The sequence below is a fragment of the Chenopodium album genome, chromosome 12 (assembly GCF_948465745.1).
Source record: "Chenopodium album chromosome 12, dcCheAlbu1.1, whole genome shotgun sequence".
Classification (NCBI taxonomy): domain Eukaryota; kingdom Viridiplantae; phylum Streptophyta; class Magnoliopsida; order Caryophyllales; family Amaranthaceae; genus Chenopodium; species Chenopodium album.
The window spans coordinates 4503259-4515147 of NC_137845.1; the positions used below are offsets into that span (position 1 = coordinate 4503259).

Here is an 11889-nt window from a genome sequence, read left to right on the forward strand (position 1 = left end):
AGTATTACTTAGTCTTTGCTCATTTGATGGCGTTGTTCTTCCTTGGCACGTCTTGGCTTACATATGTCAAACAGAGGACACGGCTTCTTCATCAAGATCTTCCAAGAATTTTCAGACTCTGAGAACCTTGGAGTTCATATACTCAATGAAAGAGTTAATGATCCAGCTATGCAGGACATGGTCAATCCAACATTTCCAAAAAATAACCCTAGGAACTCTTGCTTCTCCATCAATTTCTTCACATCCATACATAGGTCTTGGAGTTATAGAAGATAATTTGAAGAAGTACCTGAAGAACATTCATGTTGTAAATTTAATGATAATGCAAAACAGAAACAAAATCAGTCTGAAGATGAATCTGATTCGGTCTGTGCTTCTACATTCGCTGTATGTATGGTTCTTGAAAAATATATAGCAAACACAAATACTGCAAGGTATTATGATAATACATAGAACTGTTTGATCTTTATGTTTGCTGCTTTAATTTACAATATGACATGTAGTAACTATAATCTATGCTGAGGATTAGATTATGATACTACCATTTTATGACCTGTGGCCAGAAGTTTTTATTACTTTTATTACAAATTTGTCTCTTAAGTAATACATTTGAATTTCAATGACAAACAGATGAGATCCTAGTGTTCTTTGGAGTCAAACAGCCCTCAATTTGTAGTTCCCTCTTGCTAGATGAGATCAGAAGCTAGCTACTTTCGTCTGATCAAAGTAGCACCCTGTAGGTCCACCTTCAGGTAACAGGGCCAAACTGACAGGTGCTTTGGCTCCGTCTTCTGGACTCATTAGTCCTGTATGCCAGTTTAAATCTGTATCAACATAGCCCGGATGAACACAGTTTATGTACATTTCAGGGTATTTCCAAGCAAGAAGTCTGGTGTATGCATTAAGTGCTGTCTTGGAAATGCCATATGCAGGCAGCATCAAGGGCCATCCATTCTCTATCAATGTTTCTTGCTTCACATCTTGCAAGAATTCTTGCAGTATCTCTTGAATCCTGGCTTCAGTAAGGCTCTCTATATTAGTAAACTCGCTTCTGATTTGATCATTTGAAATTCTCTGCATACGAAGAATTAATATTATGATATATGCATCTGTTGTTTTCTAGAGCTGATGGTCCAAGCCAGAATGAACCAGATATTAGGCACCACTGCATCAGGCCGCTCGTTTGGAACTGACTCATCCGGTAAGGTCACATTTCAGGCCAGGACCAGCTCTAGTACTTAAAAAACATGTGCAAAATATTTATGAAAAAATAAAAGTTACTTGATGCACATACCCACAGTTCTCCTCTAAGAGAGGAAATGTTTACAATCCTCGCAGCAGTAGTCGAAAGCTTTAATAATGGAAGCAAAGCTTCAGTTACTCCTTTTACGCCGTAGTAATTAGTGTTAAAACACTCTTCTGCTTTCTCATATGTTGTTTTCATTACCTCTTGAACCAAACTAGCTGCTTTTCCAGATAACTAGTTTAAGGGCAGGAACAAACACCATCATCAAACTTGTTTACATTTAGGACGGATGCTTTGAATGTTAATGTATGTATTAGCCTTACCCAGGTGGCTGCATCAATATTTAAGGCTCTTAATCCTTCATCATCAACCTCCATTCCAGAAGCAGCGGCATTGTTCACCTGTGGGCATGCAGTATCTTATTGTTAATCAGTCAGTGACAGCAGAAGTAACCTGCAGACCACGGGGTCAGCTCAAATGGCGTGGCTAGGACAGGCTCGTATTTACAAGCCGCTTGCTTGCCTGATTGAAAACACATGCTAGGCCTAGCCCAATGGTTATATATATTTGGTAAGCTCCGCATGAAACCCTCTCATATGTTATGTTTTGCTACAAAATACCAACATTATGTTCTTTTTTTGCTCTTTGATCAAGTTTAATTGCCAATAGTCCAACTTATCTTTTGATTCAGTTGCAAATGTTCAATTGTTCTTTTCACATACGTGTACGTGTGTAAAAGATTTACAAATTGTTAACTACTAAGTAAACTAGCATTTGATCCGATTTAAATTTTTTTAATTAGATCTATAGATGGTTTGGCCTAAGCCAAGCCCACACCTATCTTAGGTATAGTATAACAACTAGCATGTTAGTGATTTCCCAAACCCATCGATTCGTGGGGACTCAACCTCGGGTCTCACCCTAGACCGACGGGTAACTACCAAGTACCAACTTAACTACCCTTGTGCCCAATTTAACTACCCTTGTGCCCAATTAACATCTAATTATACCACTGAAAATCTGATAAAAGAAAACATACCAAGATATCTAGTCTCCTAAACTTAGCCTTAATGAAATCAATCAATGAGGTGATGCTATTAATATCTGTGACATCCAACTGATGGAACACCACATTTGAGAGGCCTAAGCTATGAATCTTTGAGGTGGCCTCCACCCCTCTTCTTTCATCTCTCGCCGTCAACACCACCGTCACCCCAGCCGCCGCCAACTGCCTAACGATCTCGAATCCGATGCCTTTTTTAGCCCCGGTGACCACTGCAATCCTGTCAAAAATATATATATACCATCGTTGAAGATTTATCATACAAATCAAGGAGCTTTTTTTTACTATACCTACATAGAATATTTTACCTTTCATATTTCTCATCATTAGTAGCCATTTTGGTTTGAACTTTAGAGTCTAGGAAGGATACTTTTTTTGAGTAAAGAATGATAAAACATAAAACAATTACATGTACGTAAATTATTGAACTTTGTTTAGCTTTTTCTTGGACTCATTAACAATTTATATATTAATATGACAGGATTTACAACTAATACAATTTTGTTTTTATCAAAGTAAACCATAGTGAACAACAAAACTTTAGACTTTTTTTATGAGGTTTATTGAAAACAAAGTTCAATATATCCGTTATATATTGTCCCTTTCTTTAGATGAAAAGGTTGCAATTAAAGAGCAATTACATGATTAAATTACTAATGATTTTTTTCAAAAACGATTTTCTCAAGGATAATCATCACACAAGCAATGTCTTTATTTTTTCCCCTTAATTAAGATTAAAGGAAAAAGGGAAAAATAATCTTAATGAACTCTCTTAATTTCCTATCATGCACATCCGACCGTTATTTTAGGTACCAGATTTTTCAATTTGAAGGAAATGGAGAGTTTTGTTCACTAGTGGTCGCGTTGTTGGTCGGTGTTGCAAACTTGGAGCAGCTCCATATCTCATTCCTAACAATTCCAAGTTTAGAAGATTTTTCATTTATTGCATCCATATTGTTATAATGTAAACAGCTCATATGGATCAATTCAATACCAGCTATCTACCACAAGTCCACAAGACACAAAAAACGCTTCCACATTGCCTAATTATGTCTAAATAATAATTATAAACTAAAGAAAATATTGTTTTTTTTTTTTAAAAAAAAAACTAAAGAAAATAAAAATAAGGTCCAATAACTTGTGGGAAACAAATCAAGCAATGCATATTTGTAGGCCCAAATAACGCATTTTATATGCTGTCTTTTAGCAAGATGAAAATGAGAGACCTCTACGGCTCTACACCTATATTTTACTACATTATACTCTGTCTATAATTATTAATCCGTAATTTATTTTATTAAATTCAAATAAGTTTCTAAATTATGTGGAGTAATAATTAAGTTATTTTTGTTTTAAACTCAAAAGAATTATAATTCTAAAATTAACTGATTGAACTCGAAATGTGTAGTTTATTAATTATACGTAAATTCAATGTAGAAGAATCTAATTTACATAATGAATGTACGTACAATGGTGCATGAGTCATTTAAAAAAAAAAAAAAAACCTATTTTGTGTTTTTCTGTAACTCAAGTTCTCTCCACTCTCTAATCTAATAGGAAAAATTCCCGAAAATGTAAACCAAAATGGCCATGATCTCAAGAAAGTTTCAAAAATTGCTTTCCTAGTTTTATTTTTGGGATGGGAAAACATTTAACATTGTATATACCTTAAGGTATTAACACTTTTTTTTTTTGGCAATGCTTATGTTATTAACATGAAGACGGTTGCCTAAAAAATGTTGTCACAACTTTCTAAGTCCAACCTACATTGAAGTATCTTCAAGAAGAAGAAAGGAAGCAAATTTGCTTGGTATAACTTGTGGACAACAAATGTTGCGGTCCACTTGCATGTGGGCTTTTACATTCGAGTTTCGTTGGTGGTTGGATGGTGTATCATTCTCTTATAATTCAGTGTAAGGTAATTCGTATAGTAGTATATAATCTTCCACCTTTTTAAAATAAAAGTCACACTTTCTTAAACATTTACTTAAAAAAGAAATTATAATTAGTATTATTGATCTCTACATTACTCTTGAGAAACTGTTAAAATAGTTAGAGTTTAGAGAGGTTTAGATGTATACAATCTTATCTTACATTAGAAATCTAAAATGATAAGTATTCAAAATATATAAAATATATCTTAAATATGCGACAAATATTATCTTTCAATAATATTTATCTTTAACCATTTATTTTGCAATGGAAATTGAGTTGAACAAACACTAGTAATTTAATGATAACTTGTTTGACCTAAAACTCCATATTAGTAATAGTACTAATTAATTAGTTTCAAAATGATTTCACTTTAGAAAAATAGAAAATGAAAAAAAATAAAAAAATAAAAGTTGAAAAAGAGAAAAATAAAAAAGAAAAGTTTGTAATTGTCACGGCATCTTTCATGGAAGAGGCAAGAGTGAGGTGAGCTCATTGAAGTCCAAAAACAATAAGATAGTTAGAAGTTAGGTTTTCACATTTATTAATTTTTCATCTATAAAATTCTTATTTATTTATTTATACCTTACTCTAAAAATAAATATAACTACAAGTATATCATATAGTAGTACCGTCATATTCTTTCATATATATCAACACCACACCATTTAACTCTCTTCACTCTCATAACCCAAAAACAGAGCAACCCCAAAAAAACAGAGCAACCCCAAAACAGGGGAGCAAGAAAAGAAGTTAAAAATGGCAAATTTCTCGAAAACTATGATGTGGGTAGTTGTGATTTTTGGGCTAATTTCAATCGGAAGCTTGAATGTGGAGGGTCAGATGACGGCGCCGGCGTCGGCTCCGGCGGAGGGGCCGGGAACGGCGGGGTCAGACTGTATGAGTCTGATATACAATATGTCAGATTGTTTGACTTATGTCGAGAAAGGGAGTAAATCAGCAAAACCTGATAAAAATTGTTGCCCTGAATTAGCTGGAATGTTGGATACTAATCCAATTTGTTTGTGTCAAATGTTGGGTAAAAGTAAGGATTTTCCAGTTGATTTGGATCTTAAGAAAGCTCTTAAATTGCCTTCTGTTTGTGGACTTCAAACTCCTGATGTTAGCTTGTGTTCAGGTATGTATTTGTTTGTTCGATTTTGAAGTTAATTAAGGGTTTGTTTGTTATCATTGCGAGTTTTGTTCGATGTTGTGTAGGAGGGGGTAAGATTTTTAGTGAAATGTGTTCTTGTTTTGGGTTGGTTTATTATGTACTACGTATACTAATTTTTTGGGGTCTTAAATATAGTAGCTAGTGTAGAAAGATTTGGAAGTATGATTAACCAAGTTAGCTAGCAATTATAATATATGGTTTTATATTATTTGCAATTGGTAAAGTTGATTGGTATGATAATCATATGATGGTATTCTAAATGTAGTTAATTTATTGTAACTAGCTTATCATTGAAATTTAATTCAAGAGCACCTTTAGGAATGTACAACATATAAAAAAAAAAAGGTCTAATTATCTTAAAAAAAAATGGAGTCATTTTGTAGTTATAAGTATATTGTTGACATTTTACCGCTTGTTAGTTAGTCGGATTCTTTAAAAATCATGTTATAGTAGAGTAAGTTTAGGACAATATACGGGGAATTCAATTGATTGCACGGTTTAAGATGTAGATTTTCCTAAACACTAAACTCATTTTTTCTCAAGATGAACACACTTTTATTGTAGCTTAAGTTTCAAAGGCTAAAATTTATGCAACACCAAACCCAAAAATTACTTGATCTAACCTCCCAAACAAGGTAATCAAACCTAATCTCTTGAAGCATTGAATTGTGTGCTCCAGCCTCCAACTCATAAGCTGTAACATAAATGCGTAAGCCAGAGATATGGTTATCTGGAAAACAGTGCATTTATTTCATAGCAATTCTGAATCTTTAAGTTGGTGGGGTTTGGGAAGTTAGCCATTAAATTTTGTATCAGTACTAAGTTAACTAACACTCCTGCAATTACAGTATCATGACACTACTTGATTGATTATTATTTCCAACAACTGTCAAATGAGTCAGTCAATCGGTTTCGGGTCAAATAAATCTGGTCCAATGTAGGTCGGTTTTAGGTTACTTTTGGATCAAACCATTTTTACTTTTTAGGTTGTGTAAAATTTTGCGACCTCAATACATAACTTTTTGCAAATTAGACTAGCCAAGGCTCATTGGACTATGACTATAACACTATATCACATGCTAATGTTCAATTTCCTATAATTTGACTATGTAAATGTGAAATGTTAGCCTTTTTTTTTTTTTTTAAGGAAATTTGGGTTTTAATATGATCATATAAATGAATTCATTTGTGAAACTTAATCAGAAAAACTAAAATTAATTAATTTTGTCTTACAGAGGCTGGGTACCCAGTAGGTGCACCATCAGCAGGGGGACCTTCATCAGCAGTTTCAGCGCCACAAGGTAACTCCACCATTCTTGGTTACACACATTTTATCAATAAGAACATCATTTTTTTTTTTTTTTTTTTAATTTTATATTTTTTTAACAATATATTGTTTAAGATTATTAATTTCGTCATTCTTATGTATACTCTCTTAGTCACTTTTTGTTTACACCATGGATTCACTTTTTGTGATAGCTTTTGGGTCAAATGGTACAAACAATAAGACACGGAGGGAGTACTTTATTAGGTGTAAAAAGTAGCTAGACATATAAATTGTATACTCCGTAACTAATAACTCTCTTAAGTCATTTTAGTTGATATATCTTTTAATCCAAATATCATTCTTGTGCAGCCGGGATGTCACCGGATGCAGGTGGAATGTCGCCGGAGGCAGCAGGAGGAGACTCTGCAGGGAAGAATGGAGCCTCTTCAAGTGCACATTTCAATGTAGCTTATCTTGTTGCTGGCTTTGCAATGGCATTCACATTATTTAAACTCTGAAGAGTAGATCAAATCATGTCCTATGAAGGATGATCATTTAGTTCATGTTTGCTTAAATGCTTTAATTATACTTCCCTATTTATTTGACCATTCACATTTGTATTTGTACTATTGGAGATTTGTTACTGTACTTAATTTTAGCTCCTAGTTCAACTATTCAAATTAATAATAATTAAGGCAGGATATTTTATTCAATTATACTAAGGAGTATAGAGTACGGACTACGGAGTACTTCATTTTTAAGTGTTGACCAATTATGTTTTTGAAGAATTTTGTTGTGAAATATGAATGCATTATCCCCTGATCCCCCAGAAAATGTGATATCTATGATTGTTTTTTTTTTTTCTTCTGAAGTTGATCCAAATTAGATGTAGGCCTTAGGGGCTGGTGCCGTCCATGCCCAGCTTAAGGGCCAAAGGCGTTGCTGTTGTCCACCCAACTACCCAAGGCACAAGGTTAAGGCATGGACACTGGTCTAGTGGTGATGTAGCTTAGTCAATGACTCAACAGCCAATGCGCCAGCATAAATCATTGACAAAAACGCTTCATCCTTAAAAAAAAAAACCATAATATCGTCATCAAGTGTAGCATCTTGACTCGTTTAAGGGTATGTATTTTCAGAATGACAAGACATGAATATGATCCTAATAAAACTTGGTATGACCAAAGTAGGCGTGGTCTTTATTAGTTTGTTACTAGGGATGCATAGTCCTGTATTAACTATCAAGACTAAAATTAGATGACTTTGAGTATTTGACCACCAAATAGCGTGGTCTTTTGGGAGCATAGATTAGACCTTGATGCCTTAGCTAACAAAACTGAAATGTTTCCTAGAGGATAAATTAAAGGTTGTACACATAATCAAACTATTTAACGATATTTTAGAATCTAGGGTTGAAAACTCAAATGATATATATGTTCTGGTGAAGTAAGCTTACTAATATTATCCTTGTTTATTATGTTTTCATTTTATGTTATCAATTTATTACAGTATTACAATCACCGCCAATTTCATCAACTTTTTATTTGCAATAAATTCAAAATGAATGAATATTATCGAAGAATTTATTCTATTTGATCATGATATCACAATCACCACCGTCAAATTTCATCTCACTTTGAAGAAATTTTTTATTTTTAATTTTTACTCGTACAAGTATCATTTAAATAGTTTTAAAAAATTATAATTCCTTAGTATATTTACGAATGTAGCTATCTACATCATATGATTGTACTCCGTATATACATACTTGAGTACACCTATACTTTATAGAACCATTTGAACAATGAATTGTATCGATATTATTATTATTATTATTAATATTAATTATTGTTATTATTATTATTATAATTAATTATTGATTATTATTATTAGTATTATTGTTATTATTATTATTATTATTATTTATTCATGATTATCATTATTATTTATTGATAATAATAATAATAATAATAATTATTATTATTATTATTTGTTGTGTCGTTGTAATAAGAGCTTAAAAGAATGAAATTTGGCTTTATATCATTCGCAATATCATTAGACATAAGAGCTGAACTGAATTTCAACGGAAGAGAACAGGCCAGAAATTGTGTGGAGATAGTGAATGTGAAAAAAATTACCAAATCAAACGGCTCAAATTGCGTCATCAAATCATCATAAACCGTCCATCAGTATTGGTGCCGGCACCCTTATTTTCTCTCTCCTCTCATTCTTTCTTCCTACGTTCATTCTTTCGCTTGATCTTCGCTGCTGCTTTCTCGTTGTTGTTGTAAAGGTAATCTTCGCAATCTCCCTTAATTCTTGGGACATTTGGATTCTTACCCTTTTAATTTCTTTGCCTTTTCTATCGTTTTCTGCCAAATTATATCCCAATTTCTTTTAGCTGCCCCAATTTTTCTAATTACATTTAGGGTTTGATTTCTGGGGTTTTTACGCTCGATTTTGATTGATATTGAGGGTACAGTTTCTGGGGTTCGCTTGATTTTTTTGTTAGAAACAAAATCTGAAAAGGGTTTGATTAGTTTGAGTGTATTTGATTAGTTTGACAAGTTTTGGGCCTTTAGGTATTCAATTGTACAGTAATTTTAGAGGGTTAGGAAGATTCTTTTATGGCATTTGAATGCCAAAATACTTCTGAAGTTTGTTTGTCGAAGAAATTATTGAATTCTACTGCTCATAATCCATTGAAAGAACAATTTGGGGGTGTGAAATTTGGAAAAACACCTGTTCGTTGTTATAGTAACAGCAAGAAAGGTATTTGGAGAAAGAAAGCTGAGGGGTCTGAAAAATTAGTGCCTAAATCAGGGTTTGGTAGTGATAAGATTGTTGGAAACTTAGTTGGTACTGGGAATTTGGTGACAACTGATGAGGGGGATGCCTCGGAAAGTCGTCGGTCTATTACCGACCTTCCTCCGGCTTTGGTTGTGGAGATTCTGAACTGTTTAGACCCGAAAGAGCTTGGCATTGTTTCGTGTGTTTCAACTACCCTTTATAAGATTGCATCTGATCATCATGTATGGAAGGATTTCTATTGTGAGAGATGGGGTCTTCCGATAACTAAGACTCTGAATCCCGGTTTACCTGAGGAGAAGTCATGGAAGGAACTCTTTGTGGAGAGAGATTTTAGGAGCAAGACCTATCTAGGGCGTTGTAGGCGTGATTATTTGACTGGCCACACGGAACCTGTTCGTGCTGTATTCCTCCTGGTGTCTGCAAAGCTTGTTTTCACTGCTGGGTATGATTTTGTAGTCAGGATTTGGGACTTGGAAGAAGGGTTGTCTATTGCTTCATCAAGGCCTCTTGGTTGCACAATTCGTGCTGTGGCTGCTGATACAAATCTGCTGGTAGCTGGGGTGACTGATGGTTTTATCCAATGTTGGAAGGCTGTTGAGGGAGTCTCTCACTTGTTCGACCTTAAGGGTTCTTACTGTGAAAACTCTGAGTTTAGACTCTGGGAGCACGAGGGACCGGTAGCTTCTCTCGCTTTGGATATTTCAAGGATTTATAGTGGATCTTGGGACATGACTGTGAGGATATGGGACCGTGCCTCGTTGCAGTGTGTTGTGGTCTTAAGGCATAGTGACTGGGTATGGAGTATTGCACCTCATGGCACTACTTTAGCTAGCACATCAGGTTCCGATGTTTATATTTGGGACACTACTGATGGAACTCTGGCTGCCATCATTCCTCATGCTCATGCAGGAAACACTTATGCCATAGCAAGGAGTTATTCAGGAGACTTTCTCTTTACCGGAGGAGAAGATGGATCAATACACATGTTTGAAATCTCGGAGTGTGCTGACGATGGCGTCTTGAAGGTGGCTTCTTGGATCCCACATTCAGGACCTGTGAATTCGCTTGCATTCGAGTTTCCATGGGTTGTATCAGCTTCTAGTGATGGGAACCTTTCTCTGATTGATGTTAGGAAACTATTGAAATCCAACCGGCGTTGTCTGATGAAATATCGGAACAGGAAGGAGGCAACAATTGAGCCTCCTCAGAGGATGCTGCATGGTTCTGGGGCTAGTTTGTTTTCTGTGAATATTGGTGGTGATCGTATTGTTTGTGGAGGAGAAGATTGTGTCGTGAAGCTGTGGGACTTCTCTCACGCTTTAGAGAGAGAAATGAGATCTCGTGCTCAGAAGGCTATTAGGTTGGAGAACAGGTTGAGGCAGCGTAGGCTCCAAGCTGAGATGAATGCAAAGAGTGGCAAGGCCGATAAATGTTCAGTGGCAGCAAAGAAGAATCCCATAAACGGAGACCGAAATGGCATTTGGCATAGTAAGCGCAGTGTTAATGGGAAGGTGAAGGCGTAGCAGAATAATTTGTACCCAAGGATTTGCTTCTAGGTCTCAAGATTTTATACTCTTTTTAGTTACATCAAGTACAAAATAGGTACAACTTCGTAAGTCAGATTCTGACTCTGATGTGATCTACTTGACAGATGCACTATATCAGTGTTTTATTGCATGCTTTAGTACTAATTTGATGTGATTGCTCATTCAAGGAAATATTAATTTTTCATGTTATGGAGTATTCTCTCCTTCCCCTTCGTATGGCCCTGTCATTTTTTTTGAGGTATACTGTAATTGCTTTACTACTTGGGTTGAAATCAGCCACAAACATAACAATATGGTTATGTTTGTAACTATATACGACGTATATGGGTTTTTTGCGTCTAGTGTGATTGATTTCTAGCATCCTGGTACCAAAATTGCTGTTTCTTCTGCAATCATCATCTGTTGGGACCTTGGTGTATGCTGCCTTTGCTGTTATGTCTTTGCTTTCGGTTGAATATCAGTGCTTCAGGGATCCATAAAATGTTGAACATGTATGCCTGCTTCTTTAGAGCAAATTTGTTGGATGAGTTCGGTCCTAGCCTTTATCTTTAGGCACATTTGAGTTCCTCAGCTAATGCAGCATTCCAAAGGAGTTTCCATACTATCGATTGTTTTGGTTAGTTTTGATGAAAATTAAGTGTTTGAACAAGAGAATTTTATCTCCGGACCATTATTATTTAGTATGTTGCTGTGGGTTTAGGAACTAGGATATGGCTCAATCGATTCGTACTTTATCACCGAATTCAAATTAAGTATAATCGTAATGTGTATCAATTAATGGTAATTAATCAGCTAAATAATAACGGACTTGCACGTAATCCAATTAAATTCGACTGGAACAGTCTTGTG

At 34.9% G+C, this 11889-nt stretch overlaps 3 protein-coding genes and 1 long non-coding RNA gene across 6 annotated transcripts; 3 read left to right on the forward strand and 1 right to left on the reverse strand.

The window, feature by feature from the left end:
• Positions 1-545: 545 nt before the first annotated feature.
• LOC145571701 (short-chain dehydrogenase/reductase 1-like) lies at positions 546-2723 on the reverse strand. 2 transcript variants are annotated; one of them, XM_081630730.1, is made up of 5 exons: positions 2618-2723; positions 2286-2529; positions 1570-1647; positions 1295-1480; positions 546-1074 (listed from the first exon to the last, which is right to left on the reverse strand). In XM_081630730.1, the coding sequence occupies exons 1-5, from the start codon at positions 2644-2646 to the stop codon at positions 697-699; spliced, it is 915 nt and encodes a 304-aa protein (XP_081486856.1). In that variant the 5' UTR covers positions 2647-2723; the 3' UTR covers positions 546-696. The 2 variants fall into 2 exon arrangements, with proteins under 2 accessions (XP_081486856.1, XP_081486855.1); XM_081630729.1 differs by having other exon boundaries at positions 2286-2672.
• On the forward strand, positions 890-1628 carry LOC145571702 (uncharacterized). Its single transcript, XR_014096618.1, has 3 exons — positions 890-1021; positions 1124-1201; positions 1574-1628. It is a non-coding gene; the product is annotated as an uncharacterized LOC145571702 (long non-coding RNA).
• A 2121-nt stretch (positions 2724-4844) lies between the features above and the next one.
• On the forward strand, positions 4845-7304 carry LOC145571703 (non-specific lipid transfer protein GPI-anchored 2-like). 2 transcript variants are annotated; one of them, XM_081630731.1, is made up of 3 exons: positions 4845-5379; positions 6651-6716; positions 7052-7304. In XM_081630731.1, the coding sequence occupies exons 1-3, from the start codon at positions 5001-5003 to the stop codon at positions 7198-7200; spliced, it is 594 nt and encodes a 197-aa protein (XP_081486857.1). In that variant the 5' UTR covers positions 4845-5000; the 3' UTR covers positions 7201-7304. The 2 variants fall into 2 exon arrangements, with proteins under 2 accessions (XP_081486857.1, XP_081486858.1); XM_081630732.1 differs by lacking the exon at positions 6651-6716.
• Positions 7305-8866: 1562 nt separating this feature from the next.
• Positions 8867-11236, forward strand: LOC145571704 (F-box/WD-40 repeat-containing protein At5g21040-like). The gene has a single exon (XM_081630733.1). The coding sequence runs from the start codon at positions 9310-9312 to the stop codon at positions 11014-11016; it is 1707 nt and encodes a 568-aa protein (XP_081486859.1). The 5' UTR covers positions 8867-9309; the 3' UTR covers positions 11017-11236.
• Positions 11237-11889: the final 653 nt, after the last annotated feature.